At 38.5% G+C, this 23,000-nt stretch overlaps 1 protein-coding gene across 2 annotated transcripts; it reads left to right on the top strand.

Annotated features, from left to right (window-relative positions):
* Nucleotides 1-356: 356 nt before the first annotated feature.
* LOC131859842 (uncharacterized) lies at nucleotides 357-6,868 on the top strand. Of its 2 annotated transcripts, XM_059214013.1 has the most exons (3): nucleotides 357-564; nucleotides 5,841-6,004; nucleotides 6,143-6,868. In XM_059214013.1, exons 1-3 carry the CDS (start codon nucleotides 423-425, stop codon nucleotides 6,152-6,154), a joined length of 318 nt encoding a protein of 105 aa, XP_059069996.1. In that variant the 5' UTR covers nucleotides 357-422; the 3' UTR covers nucleotides 6,155-6,868. The 2 variants fall into 2 exon arrangements, 1 of the variants encoding a protein (XP_059069996.1); XR_009359388.1 differs by lacking the exons at nucleotides 5,841-6,004; nucleotides 6,143-6,868 and adding an exon at nucleotides 3,038-5,327.
* Nucleotides 6,869-23,000: the final 16,132 nt, after the last annotated feature.

Here is a 23,000-nt window from a genome sequence, read left to right on the forward strand (position 1 = left end):
ATTGGGGTCTCTTTTGCACACCTATTGGTCTCACTTTTTTTTGAGGCTGTTTTGGACACCTTGGCAAAAGCATGCTGATGTGGCATCATATTTGATGATGTGGCCCTGAAACCTTAGTTATAAGCAGGGGACTTGCCAAGTAAGCTGCTGTAAAAAAATCAGAGTGATTTGAAATTTCCAAGTAGAATTTTGAGAAGCGCAAAGTTAGGGTGCACAACTAGTGAGTCCTTTCCCCTATATCAATTACTTTTTGAACATAAAATTAAAAATTAAAAAGCTTAATAACAGTAAAAATAAAATAAAATAAAATGAATCACTTAAAAAAATAATAACTTACCCACAGCACCTGACCGATTCTGTGCGCACGAGCTCTTTTTAAATTGAGGGGTTATTAAGAATATGGTTTTCGTGGGCATTTAGAAATGGTGGGTTATTTCCATGCTGGGAAAGGCCAGGAAACAAATTGTAGGGTTTCATTTTGGTTGAGAAGAAAATCTGAAAGCGTAGATCAGCCTCTCTGCTACCAACATCACCATGAAATGCCCACTCCCAATCTCGAAACAGGTAACCTCTACTACCCACTTCTTTTATTTGTTTTCATTCTCTCTACGCCCTCTGTCTTGCTCTGCAAACAACCACAAACCCTCACATACTGACAAGTCTTTACCAGACATATCTCCTACCTTCAATGTTGTACATTTCACTAAAACTATTTAGGCTCTCTGTAAATCGGGGAACACAAACAAGGCGTGGGATTTCTTCCGCTCAGCCATTGCTAAACGCCTTCCTCTCACTCTTGCAACCTTCAATGTGCTTTTAGATGGTCTTAGGAATGATGGCGACCGCCGTAGAATTTGCTATCTCCTCGTTGAAATGGAAGAGATGGGCATCCCTCAAAATTTACATACTTACAGCATCCTCTTAAAGACTTTGTGTACATGGGGTAAAATTGAGGAGGCACACGAGCTCTTGCACGAAATGAGGAATATCCATTGTTTTCCTGATATTGTTACCTACAACACCTTAATTGACACTCTCTGCAAGAAAGGTAGGGTAGATGAAGCTTTAGTATTGGTGGCTCAAGTGATACAAGGTGGCATTTTTCCAGATATTTTTTTATACAGTGCCCTAATTAATGGTCTTTGCAAGGTGGGTAGGGAAGATGAAGCTATCGGCTTATTCATTGGAATGAGACGTTCCCATTGTTCTCCAAATATTATTACATATAACAGCCTGGTTCATAGTTTCTTAAAAGTAGAAAGAATAAATGAAGCTCTAGCATTAGTATGCAAAATGATACAAAATGGCTATTTCCCTGACACCTACACTTGTAGCAGCTTGATAGATGCCTTTTTCAAGGCTGGAAAAATAGAGGAGGCGTATAATGTGTTTGTACAAATGATACAGTTTGGTCCTTTCCCCAATCAAGTGACATTCAATGCAGTTATTAATGGGCTATGCAAAGATGGACAGATGGACAAGGCGTGGGATTGTTTTCAAATCATGTCGAAAAAGGGTTTACACCCAGATGTTGTTACATACAACTCTGTGATTGCTGCATTCTGTAGAACAGGACACATGGGCATGGCATTTCAAATGTTAGAAAAAATGACAAGAAAGGGTTTGGAACCTGATAAAGTGACTTGCAACACGATCATCTATGGTTTGTGTAAAGCAGGTGATCTTGCTAGCGCTCATATCCTAATGAATAAGATACTTGATGAAGGCAAGGTCCCTGATGTAATGGCTTACAGCTATCTGATTAATGGTCATTGTAAAATTGGCCAAATGGGTGAGGCTTTAAAGCTTTTTAAAAGCATGGAAATGGTTGGCATTGCTCCAGATGTTGTAACCTATACCACACTAATTGCCACGTTATGCAAAGAAGACAAACTTGATGCTGCTTTATCAATGTTAGATGAAATGAGAGCAAAAAGTTTGGTTCCAAATGAGGTCACATACAGCACATTATTTCGGGGTGCTCGCAAGAGATGTGACTGGGAAAAAACCTTTTTTGTAATGGATCAAATGCAAAAGCAAGGCTGTGCTCCAAGTGATAAGACTGTTAAGATACTCTTCTGCTGGCTGATTGATGTTGGTCAAATAGAAAAATTAAAAGACTATGCAAATAGCAAAGCTTTTATTATTTCTAAACGATCATAGTTCTGATACCTTGAGAGTGACAGGTTGTTGAAGTCACTCCTGTATATTTCTTTTCTCATTGTATGAAGTTGCGTTCTCAATTTGAGGATCTTTCTTCAATAGATATGTTATAACTTACTTTCGTTCATTTCTGTGCTAAAAGATTTCATTTTATTCTGGTTGCACTGACCTTCACCTTAACCAAAGCACTTCTAAATAGGATTAAATCTTTTCATACCTTTATATACTATGAATTATATTAAGACAAGTTAACTGAGTATATGTATAGATAATTCTATAGTGTCTGTTACAGCTAGTCTTGCACAATCATAACCATTCTTTTTCAGAACATGAGTAGTGAGAGACTGACTGTCCGAATCTCAACAACTCTCAATCCCACTACAAACATGAGTGATAGACTGGCAATTTAAAACGATAATACCCAAAATATCCATTTTCTCCAATTCTCCCTGCATATTTGAAACTTGACATGATTTTCGTAATCGCTATCCTGCTCCTTCCGCCACAAGCAAACGAGTCTGTCTCAAGACAACTTAATTGATAAATCTTGAAGTTATATTGATTTCAAAGACCATACTGTTTGGCAAATCTGTTTTATAATGTCATGAATATTCAAGAAAGTATCATTCAACATTCTTTTCTTTAGAAAATGGAGATACTTTTAGTACAAGACCAGTTGTGTGCTTTCTTCTATGATGTGAAACAGGATATGTACCATTGAATATTTACAAAGAAAGAATGATTCAGACAAAATATTTTATGTTCCCTATAAACTGTATACAAGAAGGTTGTATAGGTCAAATTCAGTGGCCATTCAAAAGTTTTTTAAAGGTGAAGCTCAATATTATTAATGATTAAAGGAATGCATACACAGGATTTTGCATTGAGGAAAGCTTCAAGGCTAGAAGTTGCCTCCTGATTTGAATACCGGGCATCCGAAGAATACTAATTAGTTAAGACAGAAGTCTGAAGCAATTTCTTTTCGGAAGTTGCAACAGCATGATAGATATACTGGCATATTTGAAACTTGTCATGATTTTTCGTAATTGCTGTCCTGCTCCTTACATGAGTCTGTCTCAAGACAACTTAATTGATAAATCTTGAAGCTTTACCCATTTCAAAGATCATACTGTTTGGCAAATCTTTTATTTTATGTCATGAATATTCAAGAAAGTATCATTCAACATTCTTTTCTTTAGAAATTGCAGGAGATACTTTTAGTACAAGACCAGTTGTGTGCTTTCTTCTATGATGTGAAACAGGATATGTAGGATTGAATATTTACAAGGCAAGAATAATTCAGACAAAATATTTTATGTTCCCTATAAACTGTATACAAGAAGGATTTGTAGGTCAAATTCAGTGGCAATTTAAAAGTTTGTTTAAGGTGAAGCTCAACATTATTAATGATTAACGGAATAGTAATACATATACAGGATTTTGTATTGAGGAAAGCTTGAAGGCTAGAATCTCTTTGGCCAAGTCATTTGCCTCTTGATTTGAATACCGGGCATTCGAAGAATACTAAATAGTTAAGACAGAAGCCTGAGGCAATTTTTTTTTCAGAAGTTGCAACAGCATGATAGATATACGCAATATATTACAGGCACTTCCAGAAATGTCTGGAACAACATTCAGAATAAAATTTAGAACACGGTTGCTAGACATCTATTACTACTTTTCATGGAATTGAAGAAACACAGTTAACATAAGAAGCAAACTTTAACCAGATCTTAAATATTCTAATGCAAATATTCACTTCAATCTCTAATATAATTCATCTCACAATCACCATTAGATTTGCAAAGGTTCCACCTTTGATAGCTGACTTCGGTGAGTTTAGCTTTTGACAATAGATGCAATGTTCTGATTAATATGAAAAACAGGTTTTAAGGACCCGAAACCTTTAACAAAGGAACATAAGATAGTTCATCATAAAGCAACAAGACCAGCAAAAACAGCATGCAAAAGACTGGCAAGAAGGCCAGTGTGCCGAACGGACAGCAAAAGAAAGGAACAACTTATCGAAATGACCAAAAAATGAACAAAACAACAAACAACTACAAGGACTTAATTAGATCAGCCGCCTTAGAAACCAGCAGGTCATAGTTTGCCGACGCAGCTTTGAGTTCTTCAATTTCCTTATTTGTCTTTGTCTCCTTCTTGCCTCTAGTCCTTGTTTTGGGTCCATGCACCTCTCCCATGCCATCTTTGTCAGGTTCCAGCTCCAAGGAATCCTTATCGTTCTCGAGCTTGCTGATAATTATTTTGGTGTTGGCTGCCGAGGCCTTCAAGATGTTAAGGCTTTGATCAGCTATGCTTCTGAGGCAGTTTTCAATTTTGTTGAATTTGCTGTCAGTTTCCACCATTCTCTAGTCAGTTGCATTGTCGTTGCTTTTTATCTCTTCCAAGGCCTTCTCCACATACTCGAACCTAGGGTTGAAGGCATCTCTGATCTCTTCGGCTCTAGCAACAGTTTTACTCAAGTCCTCCACATATTCTGCCATAGATTTGCCTTCTCCAATACTGATCGTTTCCAGAATTTGAACCCTGTGGCTCAACTTCTTATTATCCTCCACAGCTTTCTTGTGACTGTTAATTAACTAATCAATGGTATCCACAAACAACAGTGAGACTTGGGGTCCTTGTTCAGGGAGGGGGCCTGGGTCGTGTACTAGGTAAGTCGTCGCGGGCTCACGAGAGAGTCAGTAGTGCGCCAGGTTGAGTTCCGAAGGAGACAAGGTCTTTGTGGATTTAGAGTCTACATGAGAAGCTACAGCCAGGGGCGAGGTGCAGTGGTATCTGTACCGGTGTTTCAAGAGTGGACGCAGATCCAGGGGCGAGGTGCAGTGGTATCTGTACCGGTGTTTCAAGAGTGGATGCAGATCCAGGGGCGAGAACTTGTAATCGGGTGCTTGGGAAGTACTCGGGGTAGTGACCAACGACATAGTTGGAATTGTTTGTAGACCGGGCTAGGGGCCATTTCTTCAGATCAATAAAGCTATCTTATTGCCCCAACATTGTGTTCATTGTGTAAGGATTCCACTGTGCAAGTTTGTACGTGTTGTGCAAGTGTGTGTGTGCAGGTTCTGGAGCTTGGGATTGCTTACAGGCGTAGTCTGAGTTCTTGGAAGTGCTTGGATCTCACAGACAAGTACCTAAAAGATCATCGGTATTAGTTTCCATTAGATGCAATTATTTTTTAAGTTGACCAATCATGTTATTGAATTTATTGCATTTCTATAGTTTCATTATTTGTACATATTTTGATAATTTTAACAAAATTATTTTTCTCTTTTCTTATTGGCTTATACTTGCTAGATTCATTGCACAGTTTTTTTGTTTTTTTTTTTTTCCTCCTTTGAAACAAACTATTTATTTCTATAGTCCCATGACACAAAACATGGCAAAAGAAAATGTGGAAAAATCTAACAGAATGAGAAATCTTATCTTCTAGAATAGACTGACCCAATAAGATTCAGCCATTGGTTTTAACAATCTCCAGAAATCTGAAAAAATCTCATCACATTGAATGCTAGAAAAGACATGGAATTATTGTTGGGTACAGAGTTTTTGATAACCTTCATTTAGTAGACATTAAGAGTGCTCACAGCGGATTCAAGATTGTGGGTACAGTGCTTTTTGTCTGTTAAATAATGGCTATGAGTTTCCTGCAGGTCCTGCTACTGCGTTAACCCATCTCTGGCCTTCATCGGACCCTCATTCACAAAGCATCATACCTGACTTTTTACATGAGGGGAATTCTGACAAAACTATCACAGGAAGCATTTTACCTCTTAACAGTTTTGTGATAATCTTGTCATCTTTCATCACAGTACAGGTCCTATTTCATTTTCTCATTCTCTTTTTCTAGTTTTTAGTCTTGGCTTACTGTAACATAAACTTCAGTCACATTAATGCAACTCTCTGTTATAACAATTAACTTATTAAGTTCTATCTAAGGTTTGTGAGCATGCAGGGTGAGAATTGAAAAGGTTTCCAGCCCCATTATCTTTGTCAGCACTAGCAGTCACAGCACTTCTTGGCTCCATTGAAACTGTTGACTTGATAATGCCTTTAGATAAGGGTGTTGATTCATCACCATGATCTCTGGATTGGAGTGGGGTTGTGCAGTTAAAAATCTAAGTTGTAAGAACAATTTCTATTTTTTGTCACTGGGGACTTATTTCATTATCTTTAAATTTAGGGATATAAAATTTCACTACTTTTTTTACCATCTCACTAGATTGCCAGATACCAGTTGTCCACCTTTTCTCTAGCTGATGAATTTCTGCCATGATGATGAATTTCTGCCATGAGTGTATTTCTGCTCAACCTCTTGTATGCCATCGAATACTTACCTTAGCTAAGGCAAAGTTCTCCTGGCACAAGGATGAAGGATGCTCTTATCATCTACTTTTCTTTGGTCAAGACATATGATGTTTTCCAATCGTATAGCAATTTTCCGTGTAGTCCTAGTCCATGGAGTCAACGATTTCAGCGAATTTCCAGCAACGGTGATTCTTCAGCTGCTACTAACGGTGATTCTTGTGCCATGTATTCTGAGCTTGTTGCTCCAACTTTAATTTTGTAAAAGCCTAAACTTTCAATTACCAAATCGAAGTCTTATGCAAACAACTGGACATTACATGAGATAAATCAAGCAAACCTGCATCGTAAATTACACATATTATAACTGGAAAAGTTCATTCCATGAGTTATATTATATTGTAATTTCTTTCTTATTTAGGAATTGACATGATTATGAAGACATGGCTACTTGGAATGCTTATGTTCTGTACTTCATTTTCAATTGTAAACAATTTTGCTACACTATTATGTTGGAATTCATTTCACATAGATTCTTATGTTTTCCCACATCTCTTCAAGTTTAAATGCAAATAGTTATCCACTCAGTAAATCCCCGGCGATCAACATTTTCAAACTTAACTCCAAGACAGTGCTCTAATTCCACAGCTCTGGTACATGAGATTTGACAGTATCTGGAAGTACTAAACAAAAACAATAAAAAAGAAAAGAGAGTTTCACGAGCTATGGATTTCTTCGAATTACCGTTTGCATTCCCTTAACTAACAATGTACTAGAATTTGATGTCACATACTAGGTTTAATTTTGTCTAAGAAGCCTCTGAAATTATGCAAAATATTTTTTTCATCACTCTTCTACTTCCCATTTTTATTCTAAAGAATTTGTTTATATTTTAACAAATGTAAGAGGATCCAGATCTTATAAAGTATATTTCAAGCTTGTTCATAATAGATCTGGATCTAGGAGTGTGAGTTTCATGCAATGAGCTGGAAAGATCGTTGTACAGATTAACAAGCTTCAAATTGATGTTGCATTGCTGCATTGGAGGTATTTTTGCAGCTCTGACTTACACTCTTACTCAAATTGCAATTGTTGCAAAATTCACCTCAAAAATCGGAGATGGGACAACTTTGGACCTCTTGTCCCAATTTTTCAATAACTCTTCTGACTTACCCCATCATTTCTCTTAGATCAATCTTCTCCCTTTTCTATTGTTTATACTTTTCCATGATAAATTTTGATTTTAAACTTTTTTAAATTTTTCAAATAGAAAGTTTTCATTAATATTTTTAACTTTATGTTTTACTTCATAAAGTTGAAGAATTTATGTTTTTTTATCTATTTTGTCTCTATTAAATATAGAGAAGTATTCATGTGTATAACTAGATTTCTTAAAAAATAAAGTTCTTTAATAAATTTATACATTTTATTGGGCATTGTTAGCTAGACACAATAAATAGCTTATTAATGAAGTTGTACCCATGAGTGATAGTGATTTTCTTTCATCTTTTCCAAGGAATAGAAAGGAATACTACAAATCCAAAACTAAAACACTTATGATATTAAATCTTTTAACGAATCTAAATCATTACAACAAAGGCTAGTTAATCATTACAACAATGACAAGAACTTGGTGCAATGCGTCTCTTGTTAATAATGTCAAACTAAAATAGATAGAATCAAAATATTATTGATTATTGAATCTTGGCGAAGATGCAATCAGCTGCGAGCCAAGGTAAGTGAAAGCAAAACTGTGATATCCCTGATGTAATTAAATAATAAATCTAATTACTTTGTTGTAAGGCCCAAATTTAATAACAAATATTTCAGGCCCTTTTATTTAATTAGATTAGGCAAGTTTTGGTTGGTCATGTCGGCTCGTTTGTAACCCTTCGGGAAGTTTCTCGGACCCCATATATTTGGCCGTGTTAGTCATTGTTGGGGATATGCAAATTTTTGGTATCTTTTCTCTGTTGTGCGAATCCTTGTTGGAGTTCTGTTTCCGCCATTTCGGAGGTGAAAGATCCTCCCTATTTGGTATTTGCAGTTTCGGTGAGGATCACCGCTCACCCTATTCTGTCATTGTAATCGTTCCGGATCTGGCAAATCTAGAATTTTATCATTGTTTACTTCTACCGCTGCGTCTGTTGATCTGGTTCTCCGAGAAGTCACCACACAAGCTCACCGTACCTCTGCACCACCGAAAGACCTTGTCACCTCCGTACATCCTCCTTTTGGCCACACCACACACCTTCCCCACCACCGTACGACCCTCTTGTGTTCCACCGTACAGTCTGTTTGGCATCACCATACAACCCTTACATCGTACGACCCCTCCCTCACTTCCCCATACGACACTCACACTGTACACTCCCTTCCTCTCCACCGTACGCCCTCCACCCCACACCACCGTACGACTTCCCTTCACCATACGGTCATCCAACCTCACACCACCATACGACCTCTTCACCGTACGGCCTCTCCACCGTACAACAGCCCCCCTCCACTCCACTTCGTGCGACCTTGTTGATGCACCACCATACGACTCGTGTTGAATAGTTTGGGAACATTACAGTGGTATCAGAGCTTGTGATCTTGCCAGCTTGTCATGTAGTGGATGCAAGTGTACACTAGAAGGAGGTACTTTTCAGCTGATCGAATGGGCGAACCACAAGACCCTACAAGAGAAGTCATGGCACTATTAAGGGAGCTAACCAAAAGCCAAGCTCAACTCAACGACACCCTAACCAGAGGAGAGCAACGACAACAAATCATGGAGGAAACCTTACGACAATTGGCTTTGGGAAAAACGAATGGAGAACAAAATGGACAAGGTGATGATTCGGTCACGGGAAGGTCAAACGTCCAATGCTCACATTCACGGCCGCTGATGCCGACTTTTCCTCAAAAATCCGAAGCACCACGGGGGGAGCCAGAACCCACCTTTCAGGAGATGCAAGCACAATTGAGTCAAGATTGGAGGGATGCAAATCTCGAAGGGGACATATCCTTCAAGGATTATGTAGAGCTCCAGATGAAATACTCGGGCGGCAGAAGTTGGGGCCATTATGGACACTATAACAATGACATCAAATAGAAGGTTGGCAAGATCAACCTGTCATCCTTTGATGGGGTCGGAGTGACCTCCACACATGCCTGGGTTCAAAAGGCAGATACTTACGTCCAACTCAACCCGATGTCTGAAGATGAAGCTATCAAGTTTGTAGCACTCCACCTAGAAGGGGTCGCGCATGAATGGTGGCATCATGGAATGGTCACTCTTGGCCATGACCAGATAACTTCCTATGTTGAATTCACAGAGAAGCTCATAGATCGATTTGACGGGAAGGACCCAGAACTCAATTTCAAGGAGTTGGCACAACTAAAGCAGTCGGGATCTGTGGACAGTTACATCACAGAATTCCAGAGACTATCTGTGTTGGTGACCGACGTCTCAGAGTGGAGATTGGTGGTCTTGTTCATAGACGGATTGATGGAACCACTGAAAGGTTGGGTGAAAGGGTTCAACCCCAGCACGCTCACAGAAGCAATAAAAAAGGCCCGCAACATGGCAACATCCTCTTCTTCGAGAAGTTTTGCACCTACCAAACCACCTTTCGTTCCGAAGGAGAAGGATAATAAACTTTATCCGAAGGGGTCATCGCTCGATGAAGCCACAAGACAGGAACTCAGAAGGAAGAAGTTGTGTTTCACCTGCAAAGAACCATGGGAACCAGGCCACCGATGTTTGGGCAAAGGAAAGATTCACTATATTGAAGTAATGTCTGATGGAGAAGAGGAGCAGGAAGAAAGCAAAACCCCAAGGGAAGAATCGGCCGAAGAAACCAGCCTAGCGGAGAGAATCTCCACATTGGTTCGGAGGGGGGGCGTCATCGCCACACTGGCGGGTACCCCAAGGTGCAGTGTATTTAGAGTACGTGGTACACTCCAAGGGCAACGAGTTCTTGTTATGCTCGACAGTGGAGCCTCGCTCAACTTCATAAACTCATCACTCGTCAACCGTAGGGGCTTGTGTACGAAGGAACATGAAGGGTTCGATGTCAAGGTGGCAGGAGGCAATCTCCTATCATGCACTCACCTGGTTCTACAACTGAGTATCACCATGGGAAATTACACGGTGATCGATGATTTCTTTGTTGTGGATCTGGATGACATGGATGTCATATTGGGCATTCAATGGATGGAGACCCTCGACCAGTACACACAGAGCTTCAAACGGATGGAGTTCTCATTTGAGGTTGATGGCAGGAAGGTAGTTCTCAGGGGAATGTCGAATGGCAGCCCAAGGGAGATTTCTGCCAAAAGGATGGAAGCCATCTTCAGACATGATGACGTAGTCTAGGCAACACATTGCTTGATCTCAACAAAACCTATGAAAGGGCAACCGATTCCCTATCAGGATGGGGAACTTTAGCTAGTTCTGGATGGGCATAGTTTGGTCTTCGCTGATATTCCACCTGGTATACCCCCACATAGAGGGTTTGAGCACACCATCGAGTTGGAGGAGGGAGCAAAACCTGTTATCACCACACCCTATCGCCACTCGAAGAAGTTCAAAGATGAGATAGAGAAAACGATCCAGGAACTCCTCGATAAGGGATGGATCAAGCCAAGTTCTAGCCCCTTTGCGTCCTTGGTGGTACTGGTGAAGAAGAAGGACGGGACTCTCAGAATGTGTGTTGATTATGGTGCACTAAACAAGAAGACTATCAAGAATAGGTACCCCATTCCCAGGATCGATGAGCTACTGGACGAACTACATGGCGCAATCTATTTCTCCAGGATTGGTCTCCGTTCCGGCTACCATCAGATCTGTATGAGGGAGCAAGATGTGGAAAAGACGACCTTTCGTTGCCATTACAGTCACTATGAGTTCTTGGTCATGCCGTTTGGATTAACCAATGCTCCGACCACTTTTCAGTCTTGCATGAACCACATCTTCAACAAGCAACTGCGTAAGTTCCTATTGGTATTCTTCGATGACATACTCATCTACAACAAGACCTGGAAGGAACATATGGGGCATTTAGATGAAGTATTGGGGATTATGGAATCACAATCACTGTATGCCAAAAGATCCAAATGTGAATTTGGAATGACCGGGGTCCTATACTTGGGTCACGTCATCAGCGCCCAGGGGGTACAAGTTCACCAGGAAAAGATTCAAGCCATTTTGGATTGGCCTCCACTAAAGACTCTCTCGGAGTTGCGTGGATTTTTTGGTTTGTGCAGTTATTATAGAAGGTTTGTGAAAGGATTTTCACAACTTGGGGCACCACTGACAGATCTGACAAAGAAAAGATCCTTCCATTGGAATGCGCAGGTGCAACAGACCTTTGACAAACTAAAAGAAGTGATGAGCACATGTCCAGTTCTGGCACTACTAGACTTCACTCGCCCTTTCATCTTGGAGTGTGATGCCTCGGGTGAAGGCATTGGAGCAGTGTTGATGCAAGACCATCACCCCATTGCGTTCAAGAGCCGGAAGCTCTCGGGAGTTGAGCGGTTATATTCCATCTACGACAAGGAGATGCTCGCCATCATACACGCACTGACGAAGTTTCGGCAGTACCTCGTCGGAGCAAAGTTTGTTGTGCGAACAGATCACAACAGCTTGCGATACTTATTGGAGTAGAGGGATCTGAATGAACGACAACAGAAATGGGTGAGCAAAGTCCAGGCATTTGATTTCGACATTGAATATGTGAAGGGAAAGAATAATGTGGCCGCTGATGCCCTGTCAAGAAGGCCCACCATATGTTCTTTATCTCAGATTTCGGCGGACTGGAAGGAAAACCTGTTGGTTGAATACTCTAAGAACACTTTTGCCTACGAACTAATGGATGGTCAAGTACAGGATGACCGATACAAGGTGGTTGACGACATCATTTATTACAAGGACATAATTTATCTGGTACTCGAATCCAAGATGAAGGAAAAGGTTCTGAAGGAATTGCACAACTCCCCCTTGGCTGGACACTCGGGATACTTGAAAACCTACAGACAAATCCATGAAAGGTTTTTCTGGAAGGGGCTTAAGGACGACGTTCTGCAGTATGTGCGGGAATGCTCCACCTATCAGTAGAACAAATCTGAGCATAACCTGTCGGCCGGATTGTTGCAACCATTGCCAAAACCCGAGTAGAAATGGGATAGCATCTCGATGGATTTCATTACGTCTCGATGGATTTCATTACGGGACTCCCTAGAGTGCAAGGAAAGGATTGCATTTTTGTCATAGTTGACCGATTGACCAAGTATGCACATTTTTTTGCCATCCCCACAAGATATCAAGCAGTTCAAGTAGCTGAGTTGTTCTTCTGTGAGGTGTTCTGCCTACATGGTTTACCGTGAAACATAGTCAGTGACAGGGATAGCCGTTTCCTGAGTACCTTTTGGATGGAGTTATTTTGGTTGGCTGGAACCAAGCTGTCGCCCAACACGAGCTACCATCTGCAGACAGACAGACAGACAGAGATTGTGAACAAATGGCTGGAGGGTTATCTCAGGAACAACGTCTTAATGCAACAAAGGGCTTGGGTTCGTTGGTTACATTTGGGTGAACACTGTTACAACACCACTTATCACATGTCGATAGGCATGCCACCTTTCAAAGCACTGTACGACTACGTACCTTCTTCATTTGTTGACCTAGCATTGAGAGATAGTCATGCACCAATGGCCAAAGATTGGCTTCAAGAGAGTTTAGACATCCTGAGATCTCTCAAAGAAAGCCTGCAGAGAGCACATAACCAACAAATGATGTATGTTGACCGACATCGGATTGAGCGAAATTTTGAAGTTGGTGATCTGGTTTACCTCCGACTTCAACCGCACAGACAATCCTCCTTGAAGACAAGTGGTAAAGAGAAGCTAAAGCCACGTTTCTATGGACCCAACAGGGTGGTTCGGAGAGTGGGCGAAGTTGCCTACGAATTGGAGCTTCCTGAGGGAAGTCGGATTCACAATGTTTTTCACGTGTCATGTCTGAAGAAAGCCGTCGGGCAGCGCGTCACAGTGTCCAAGGATCTGCCACCCATCGACGAAGAAGGGAAACTAATTTTGGAACCGGTGAAGATCGTCGATGTCAGAGAAAAGAGGTTGAGAACACACACAATCAAAGAGTTCCTTATACGCTGGAAGAATCTACCCATTGAGAATGCCACCTGGGAAGGCGAACAAATTCTGGAGCATCCAAGTCTGCAATTGCTTGAGGGCAATCAATTTTTGGCCCGGGAGGACTGTGATATCCCCAATGTAATTAAATAATAAATCTGATTACTTTGTTGTAAGGCCCAAATTTAATAACAAATATTTTGGGCCCTTTTATTTAATTAGATTAGGCAAGTTTTGGTTGTTCATGTCGGCCTGTTTGTAACCCTTCCGGAAGTTTCCTGGAGCCCATATATTTGGCCGTGTTAGTCATTGTTGGGGATATGCGAATTTTTGGTATCTTTTCTCTATTGTGCGAATTCCTGTTGGAGTTCTGTTTCTGCCATTTCGGAGGTGAAAGATCCTCCCTATTTGGTATTTGCAGTTTCGGTGAGGATCACCGCTCACCCTATTCTGTCATTGTAATCATTCCGGATCTAGCAAATCTAGAATTTTATCATTGTTTACTTCTACCACTGCATCTCTGTTGATCTGGTTCTCCGGGAAGTCACCACACAAGCTCACCATACCTCTGCACCACCGAAATACCTTCTTGTCACCTCTGTACAGCCTCCTTTTGGCCACACCGCACACCTTCCCCACCACCGTACAACCCTCTTGTGTTCCACCGTACGGTCTGTTTGGCATCACCATACAGCCCTTACACCGTACGACCCCTCCCTCACTTCCTTGTACGACACTCACACTATACACTCCCTTCCTCTCCACCGTACGCCCTCCACCCCACACCACCGTACGACTTCCCTTCACCGTACGGTCATCCAACCTCACACCACCGTACGACCTCTCCACCGTATAGCAGCCCCCCTCCACTCCACTTCGTGCGGCCTTGCTGATGCACCACTGTACAGCTCGTGTTGAATAATGTCAAACTAAAATAGATAGAATCAAAATATTATTGATTATTGAATCTTGGCGAAGACGCAGTCAGCTGCGAGCCAAGGTAAGTGAAAGTAAAACTCATGCACTATGATTGGGGTTCCTTTTGCTATTTTGGATTGAATTTAAAAATCTTAAACAATACAAAAAATTATGAATAACTAAGATCCCCATGTAAATTATCACATTTTCCAAACTCTATTGATAGATCTAAGTATCGCTCTACAACAATGGCAAAAAAATGAAACATGGGAAATCCCTTAAGGGAAAAGGAGCTAGATACAAAACATACTTGGATTTTGATTGTTTTCATTTGTTGCTTTTGAAATTTTTTGAAAGAATGTTCGCCCCTTTTTCCCTCACTGTGAAGACTCCTGGTTTGCTACAAAAATGCTTGTCCTTTTGTTTCCTCGCGATGAAGAGTCTTGTGGATTTTTCAGAGTGTTGTTCCATAGTTGCATGAGGGGAACAAATCACATGTAGACATCCTCATGAGTGTTGTTCGACATCACCGAGAAGAAGCAAGAAACCAAGAAGGCTGATAGTTTTCCGATCAGAAAATAAACTTTCTGGTCTTACAAGACCACACTTAAAGGCCTATCGGCTAATTAATACATATTAAGTATTTATGAATTTAATTTGAATTATATAGTATAATACAAATTGTTCTTTCATTTCATCATAATAAAATTGCATTGAATATAATTGTAATTTATTTAAAATTGAAATAAAGCATATTAATTTGAAGTTTGTGAGCTTTATTTCAGCATTCACAGTGGACTATTGAGTGGTGGATAGTTTGATATAGACCACACACTTGGTTTAGATTGTCTGTGGGATAGTAAGTAACCATTAATTACAAGGAAAGTCTTTTTAATCTTTTGGAGAGTCTTTAGACAGTCTTTGCAATATTTTCTGGAGTCTTTAGATTGTCTTTGCAATTTTTCGTAAAGTTTGCAGAAACCGGTGATAAGTGTGGAAAATCAGTGTTTAATGGTCGTAATTTTTTTTGTTGCATCTACTTGCTTTGCTTTATCTGTAATTATGTGTTCCATTGGTTTTTTGTAGTTTGCAGCGTACACAAGCAAATGGGCATTGGGGTTTTGGAGGGCAAGTCGTGGAGATTTTAAGTGTGGGGTGGCATCCTCTTGATAGGTATGTATATTTACCATTATTTTTACCATTTTGCCATGTTAGGGACTGTGGAAGAGGAATTTTCAGTTTTGTAATGTTTCTAGGATTTGTAATAAATTTGGGTAGTGGACTAGGGTTTTCAAAATAGTGTAAAAAATTAGAAGTTTTGAAATCTACCCAGTATGTATGTGTGCTTTGTGTGCACACATTTTTTGACACTTGTTTGGATTGTGAATATTAAAAGACACAAAAGTTTTGCATAGTATACTATCCAGTCTGATTTAGCAAAAATCATGATGGTTTTGCACACATTTGGACTGGCTTGGTAAAAATCACGACTATAAAACACGAGGATTGTTATACTATCTATTTTCTACTCTGTTCTATAATGTAATAATGATGAAATGTAATGATTAATATTGTATCAACTTATTTCCTTAAATGATTATCTAATTAATAAGTAGGTAATATGATTAACAATTTGGCAACTTATTAGATAATTATCTAATTCATAAGTAGACAAATTTTTAATGATAAATCATCACCGTAACGATTAATTCCATAATAATTATTCAACATTATGAATAACAACTCCAGTTTCAACTTGGACATTCTAAAAGTGGTCCCTTTACGTTCTGAAATAAAAAATGGACATCTTGTCATTCAAGTCATCATCATTGCATGTCATGTCATTTTGTGCGGTGGCATCTAGAGTCGATGGGTTGAATTTGAGCCTTAAGCATCATGAATTTTTGTTTATATGCAGAACTTCTTGTCAACTTAAATAAGTGTCGTCACTAGATAAATGTGCATAAATATAAGCATTCCATACATATGATGTTGAAGGAAAGATGTCGTTGAGCACACTACTGAATTGTTAATGTGTAAAGTTGATGCCACTGGTTACTGAATAAAGGAAAAAAATCTATTTTCGACAGAGGGTCTATGTTTTTAAATGGGATCTACTTTTCTACATAAAGGTAAGCTTGCAGAGACCTCTAATCATGTTGAGAATACAACACATTGAAATGAATTTGGTATGTTTATCATTTGTGGGTAGCAAAAATAAACCCATTATAAATGATTGAAACATTTATATGAGCATAATCTATCAGAGATAAATATAGTTTTGACCTCCAAGCAAATGTGGTGAAAATATAAGTTTTGCAAAATTTTATTAATAAAATCATAATGATGAGTCTTGAAAGCTATATAAGATCTGTAGCCATGTATTCAGCAATTTTTTGCTTTATCTCAAGATATGTGCAAATGGGCTTAAGTTAGTACTGGGTTCATTTGCAACCATGTATGTATGTTGATACATATTTTTGTAATTGCATTCTATTTTCTATGGAGAGTACTCGTTTTGTTTTTTTTCTTTTCTTAAAATTCAGTTGGAGAATTTCTTATCCACTTAGTTGAGTCTTTTTAAAGATACCAGGATCCCACATCAATCTTAGAAATAATTTGAATCTCTCTAATGATGTAATGTATTTTGTTAACTGCATATGTGTTGCCAAATCTTGCTGATGTGGTTTGTCAACAACCTTATCTTGCTTGTCTTCAAACAACTTTGCTTCACTATCCATATGTCCTTGCAAAGCTTTTAAATCATACCCAACCCTACTAATTGCTCTGTCTTTGCAACTTCTTTCTTGAGGGTTACTTTTTATAAGAACCATTTCACCATTTAATTTCCATTGCACTACTCTAATATTATCACTACTTGAACTAGGAGATGTCACTACCTCCATTTCAAAAAGTGGATTATCATTGTGGGCAAATCTATTTGCATCCATCTCAAAAAGTAGGTTATTTGCAACCCAGTTGGAAAACTAAAAATTATTCTTATTATCAGATTGGAAATCAATTTCCCATTCACACCATTTACATTGGCCTAATTTTGAACAATGGTCTTCTAAATTCATTATTATTTAATTCTTAATCAATTTGAGCATTCCCAAATTCCTTATCATTAGTTCTTCATCTAATAATTCCAACAAACTCAAAACCAATGATAGTAATTTATAAAACCTCTTCTTTAGCTTGTGGCTCTGGTGTGTTAATTTCCTTGTAGTCCAACTTCTCAATTTTTGATTTTTTCAATAGATTGTGATAAAGTGATTGACCACTTAGTGCAACAGTAGAAGTTCCTCTCCTTGAACAACGTGTACAAAATTATTGTCCATGGTCAAAAATTCACAAATGACTATGTAACATTATATTTAGCAACTTATGTGTTTTACAAATTTTTCAAACTGATTTTTGAGAGGTTTGAAAAACACATGTTATTAAAATGATTTATTGAATGTGATGGGTTTTTCAACAACCGATTTTGGAAAAATATGTGTTTGAATCCTATTGATAAATCATTTTGGAAAAATTAAAAAATAGTAAGTTGCTAGATATAATGTTGCATAGCCATTACCCACAAATTTGCCCCTGTAGGTGATTGCTTCTTTTTGTCAGTAAAATAAATCTTTGTTTCATTAAGTAATATTCAGTTACTTTCTTCTCATTCTATTAAGTAATCGTTATATGAATATGACTTTATAGTTGTGTTTGCATGATGATATGGATAGAAATATTTGATTTGTCTTTGTGAGTTGATGGCATTGACGCTCCGAATCTATCGTATCAATATCCCTATTTTGTAAGGGGAAGTTTCTATAGATGATGCAATTCCTTGAACAAATTTGCATAATTAGTTCAAATGTGATTGTTCTCACGTTCGAGAGTGGATTACAACAATCATTGGCAAGGATATTCTTAGTGCGCAAATGAAATGCATATATCCATCACAATTGGTATCAATTTTCCTATCTTAATGCATGGACTTTCTACAGTCTTATGGCTAGCTTCGACGAATTGCAGTGAATAATATGCAAGAATGATACATTACAGGGAATACCTTGGATGAAGCCATCAAGGCTTAAGACCTGTGTAAAGGGGAGACTGCTATTAGAAGTATTTTTCGTCACAAGATGTTTCAAGAAAATAGACCTATAAGAATTATATTGAAAGCATATATGGAGAGTATAACTTCCACCAAAAAAGAGAAATTGGACAATGTATTGAATATGCATGGGGGGAGAATGCAGGAGGGCATGTTTAATGCATTGGAGGATGCTACAGATGCAATAACATTCCTCTTGTACCACCCAAATCATCCCCCTGACACAACATGCCCAGATGGTTTATAAACATGACAATTTTACATACTTCATTAAGTCATGTGAGGATGTTTAAAAAACACAATGCTTTTACAAACCTTGTCTTAAGTGGTTTGGACAATAAGGAATTTTTGTCTTTCTTGTTTTCTACATTTGTTGTGACTAGTTTGAGTTGTATGGTTGGCTAGAGGGTCAAATTTGTATACTTTTTGGTAGTAGTGGACTTTATAAAGCTTAATATTATATGGCTTTAGTGACAAATATTTTTGTTGGCCACCTTGAAATGCACTGTCTTATGAATGTGATTGACTAGTAGGCATTATGCCATTGATATTTAAAATGTTTTGAAATACATATAATAGAGCTATGAGATTATCAAATAGTAAGTAGTTGTTCTTTGAATGTGAATGTTTTGTAGGCATTATGCCATTTACATTTACAAAATTTTGAAAAGTATACAATGGAGTAACTGGTTGGTAGTTTGAAATTTCATACAATGGAGTTGTGTGAATTGCAAATAGTGGGGGCTATTCTCTATCCTCTAGACAAAATAGCACTATTGGGCATATATGTATATGTATATGTATATGTATATGTGTATTCTTGTGTGTGTGTGTGTGTCTGTATACACACACAATGGATAATAATTGATTTTTTGTGTGTGTAGAACAGTCACTTCCATTAACTATAGATGTCACGTTCCAAGCCACGTATTGTTACCCGCCTTAGCAATTAACTCGTTGATGATGCCTTATGTTGTGAATACCATTCTTATCGCCCAAATATTTTGCTTTCCGTAGTTCTTAAAATCCCTGATCGACTGATAAATGCCTCTAGATTTTAAGTCATGTATATGTTTGAAAATGAGCCCCACCTTATCTTTTGGTCTATCACTTCTCAATGGAAATTAAGCTTGACTTTTATATGTCTTCGCTCATTTGTTTTCTACTCGATAACACATAATGATGGGTCCCTCACGAGTCATGTATCGATCGATCACACGAAAGGCTCTTTTCTGCACACACACTTTTCCTTTTTGTTCTTCTTAAAAGATGTGATCACCTGATGTTCCGATATCAATGGCTTTTGGGTTGGTGATTTGCACAATGATGCTCGTCGAATGCTTTTCTGTAATGGGAAGTTAATGAGGCATTTAATGAAAATGTTATTTCAAATCCCAAGATGGTACTACATCCACCAAAGTCGAGTGACTATTTACTCGAGGTCTTCTTATGCCTGTCAACCTTGTTCATGCATTTGGCATTTGAAAATCCTCAAAGAATTGAAGAGTGTTCTAGCGGAAGCGTCAAACCAGGTTTGGAAACTGAAATCCTTGTGCTAAATTATTAATATTCTAGCTTCTCTTGTTGATATTCTAAGCGAATTACGTCAACTCAGCATTCATGAACACTTGCTTTGATCATTGTTTTGTCTTGTTTTATTTTAATTCAAGCTTTCACCTGCTTTTAGAAACCCTAGCACTTATGCACTCAGTTTTCATGGCGTCTAAAACCCGTCAACCAATGGAAAAGAAACTAGATTATGTCAAAGACACAAAACTCAGCCCATTCACAATACATGATATTAATAAAATGCTGCATAGTTTGAAAAAGTCCCCCATTACACGAAAATTCATTAATTTTGCATTATCTCAAGCTAGCGGCTATCCCTCTACTATTTCATGCCCCGAATTGGTCTTTTCATGTGCATAACACTATCATCCTGACTCCCGAGAAATCTGGGATAAAAAGAAAAAGTAGCCAGGATAGACACATACAACATTTCCCTCACTCTGTGGATTCCAGAGAGAGAAGGCCAGATGAATTTATATTTGCAATTGGGTTGGGAGTATTTTCATCAACGGGTGGATTGGTGTCTAGATACAATTGCTAGAGGATGCTTGAAGGTCGTCCGACCTGGAAAGTCTAAGTTGCCATCTCAGATTAAGACAAAGCTTTTCAAAGATGATATTGCTAATATCATTGTATTGTTATGCTGAGTAGTCAGTTGACTTGGATTAGAATTTTTTGAGGAATGGATGTGTCGCTTTATCCTTACTATTTGTGATGATAAAAACCAAATTAACTGGGCAAAGTTAATATGTGACTCTCTCCATGAACAACTTGTTAAGTTCAATCATAACAAGTGATTTTATTTGTGCTTTGCGTTGTTGCATGTGATAGATGTTGGAAGAGCCTCTTGACCAGGTTTGAGGCAGGTTGGTAGTCTTTCAGAAAACACCCTTGTTTACAATTGTTTTCCTTAGTTGCAAAAAATGAGAAGGCATGAGAAATTTCTCTTGTGTGCATGATGCCTTTCTCATGACTGTCATCAGAGAAATTGAAGGGAACCTGGAAAGAGAATATCAGATGAAGCTATGGCAATAATCTATACGTATGAAGTTCTTGCATACAATTCAAGAGTTTTTCATATTTAAGTGTCGAAGGTTATGAAAAATCCCCATTAAAGCTTCCTAGGTATGCCTCTGACTACCTTGTGTTTTTAGAATTGTTTCGTTAGATGACCTCTGTCAACATCAAGTATGCACAGATGAGGAAGAAAGGGTATTCTTTTCCCCTAAGTTTGTCTCATTTTTCTTGTAAGAACAATGAATCTACAAGGTTTTCTGATAAGCTTTTAGCTGACTTTGGCCTTCATCTTTTACCCTTGAGGGCCAATTTTGATAGTAAAGGATATGTCAGAAAGAATTTTTATGGAGTTGTGCATTATGTTCATGTCCCTAAGTCGTAAGACTTTTGGGAGGATTGTGTCGATGAAGGTGAAGTTTTTAGTAGAGGTTTCATGTGGCTGACTCTAAATCAGATGTTGAATTTTAATATCATTCCTGCAATTCCTGAGAATGTAACAAAGGATAATTCAAATCTGATAGATGATTCATATCAAAATGCCACTCTACCCCCTTTCCAATGGCTTGAAGATGATGAAATGAACGTTAAAGACAAAACTACCCAAGTTCTAGATAGGTCATGGCTTTGGTTGGATCGTGCAATCAAGAGTCACTCTAGTTCTTCTTCCTCACAGAAGGGAAAACCCAAAGAAACTAGCACCGTCTCACAATATTCTCCTAAAGTAATGGGAAAGACTGCAATGGAGACAAGTGTACCTCAAGCAGACTCGCAATCTGACGGAAATAATGATCTTCCTAAGAAAAATCAAAGGCTAAAGTCTATTTGCGAGGAGGTCACTGTTACACCTCCCACAAAGAAAATGATAGCTCAACAGATCAGCTCCAATTAAGAGGATACCCAATTTCTTCATCAGCTGGGAGAACAAAATCCATTAGTTTCTTTGACTGATGACGAGGCCTCCTAGAATCCTCTTCCTGATGTTTCAATGATGATAATTGATAATACTGCCAATGCATTGTCTGTGAAGAGTCCGACTAATACTTCATCAACCCCTTGGCTTAGGAATGCAATTGAGAAGAAGAAAAAACAATACTCACCCACCACCGAAATCAAGATTGATATAGTAACACGTCTACTAGGAGAAACACCCGAGTCCCAAAAGGATAGAAGAATGGCTACAATGATCGTAGATCCTCAAACAAACCATCATGTCCTAGAAATTACTGATTCTAATGTTGATAAAAATGTACAGGAAATCATTGAAGGGGAGTTTGACATGTCGAATTGATATGGAGCCTATGACAACAGAGGGAGACATATATCATGCTAAGCATTATGTCATTGTTTTGTTTAGAAGAACCAAAGTCGTAGAAAAGAAAAATCAAGAGTTGGCATAGTATATAGATGTTCTCACTTCTTTCATTTGATTTGCCTATGCAAATGAGAGTCTCGTTACCAGTTCATCTTTAGGGTTGCCGATTACAAAACTTATCAATTCTAATAAGTTAGAAATTGTTAAATGCTCACAGACCATCACCAAAGTAGTTGACGACTGGGCCAGTCAAGTCATTGCCAAAGGGTCATCATTTATCGAGCATGGTTCAATTAATTACAACACTCTGAACCAAATGATAGATGTTCATCGAGTTGAACTGCAGAGAATAAAAAAAGAAACTTGAAGACTATCTTCATCCTTCATGGAAATGCGAGAGGTTAGCAAGTCGCCTCAGGTCATTTTGGTTTTTGAACACATTATTGG

The sequence above is a fragment of the Cryptomeria japonica genome, chromosome 11, assembly GCF_030272615.1.
Source record: "Cryptomeria japonica chromosome 11, Sugi_1.0, whole genome shotgun sequence".
Classification (NCBI taxonomy): Eukaryota; Viridiplantae; Streptophyta; class Pinopsida; order Cupressales; family Cupressaceae; genus Cryptomeria; species Cryptomeria japonica.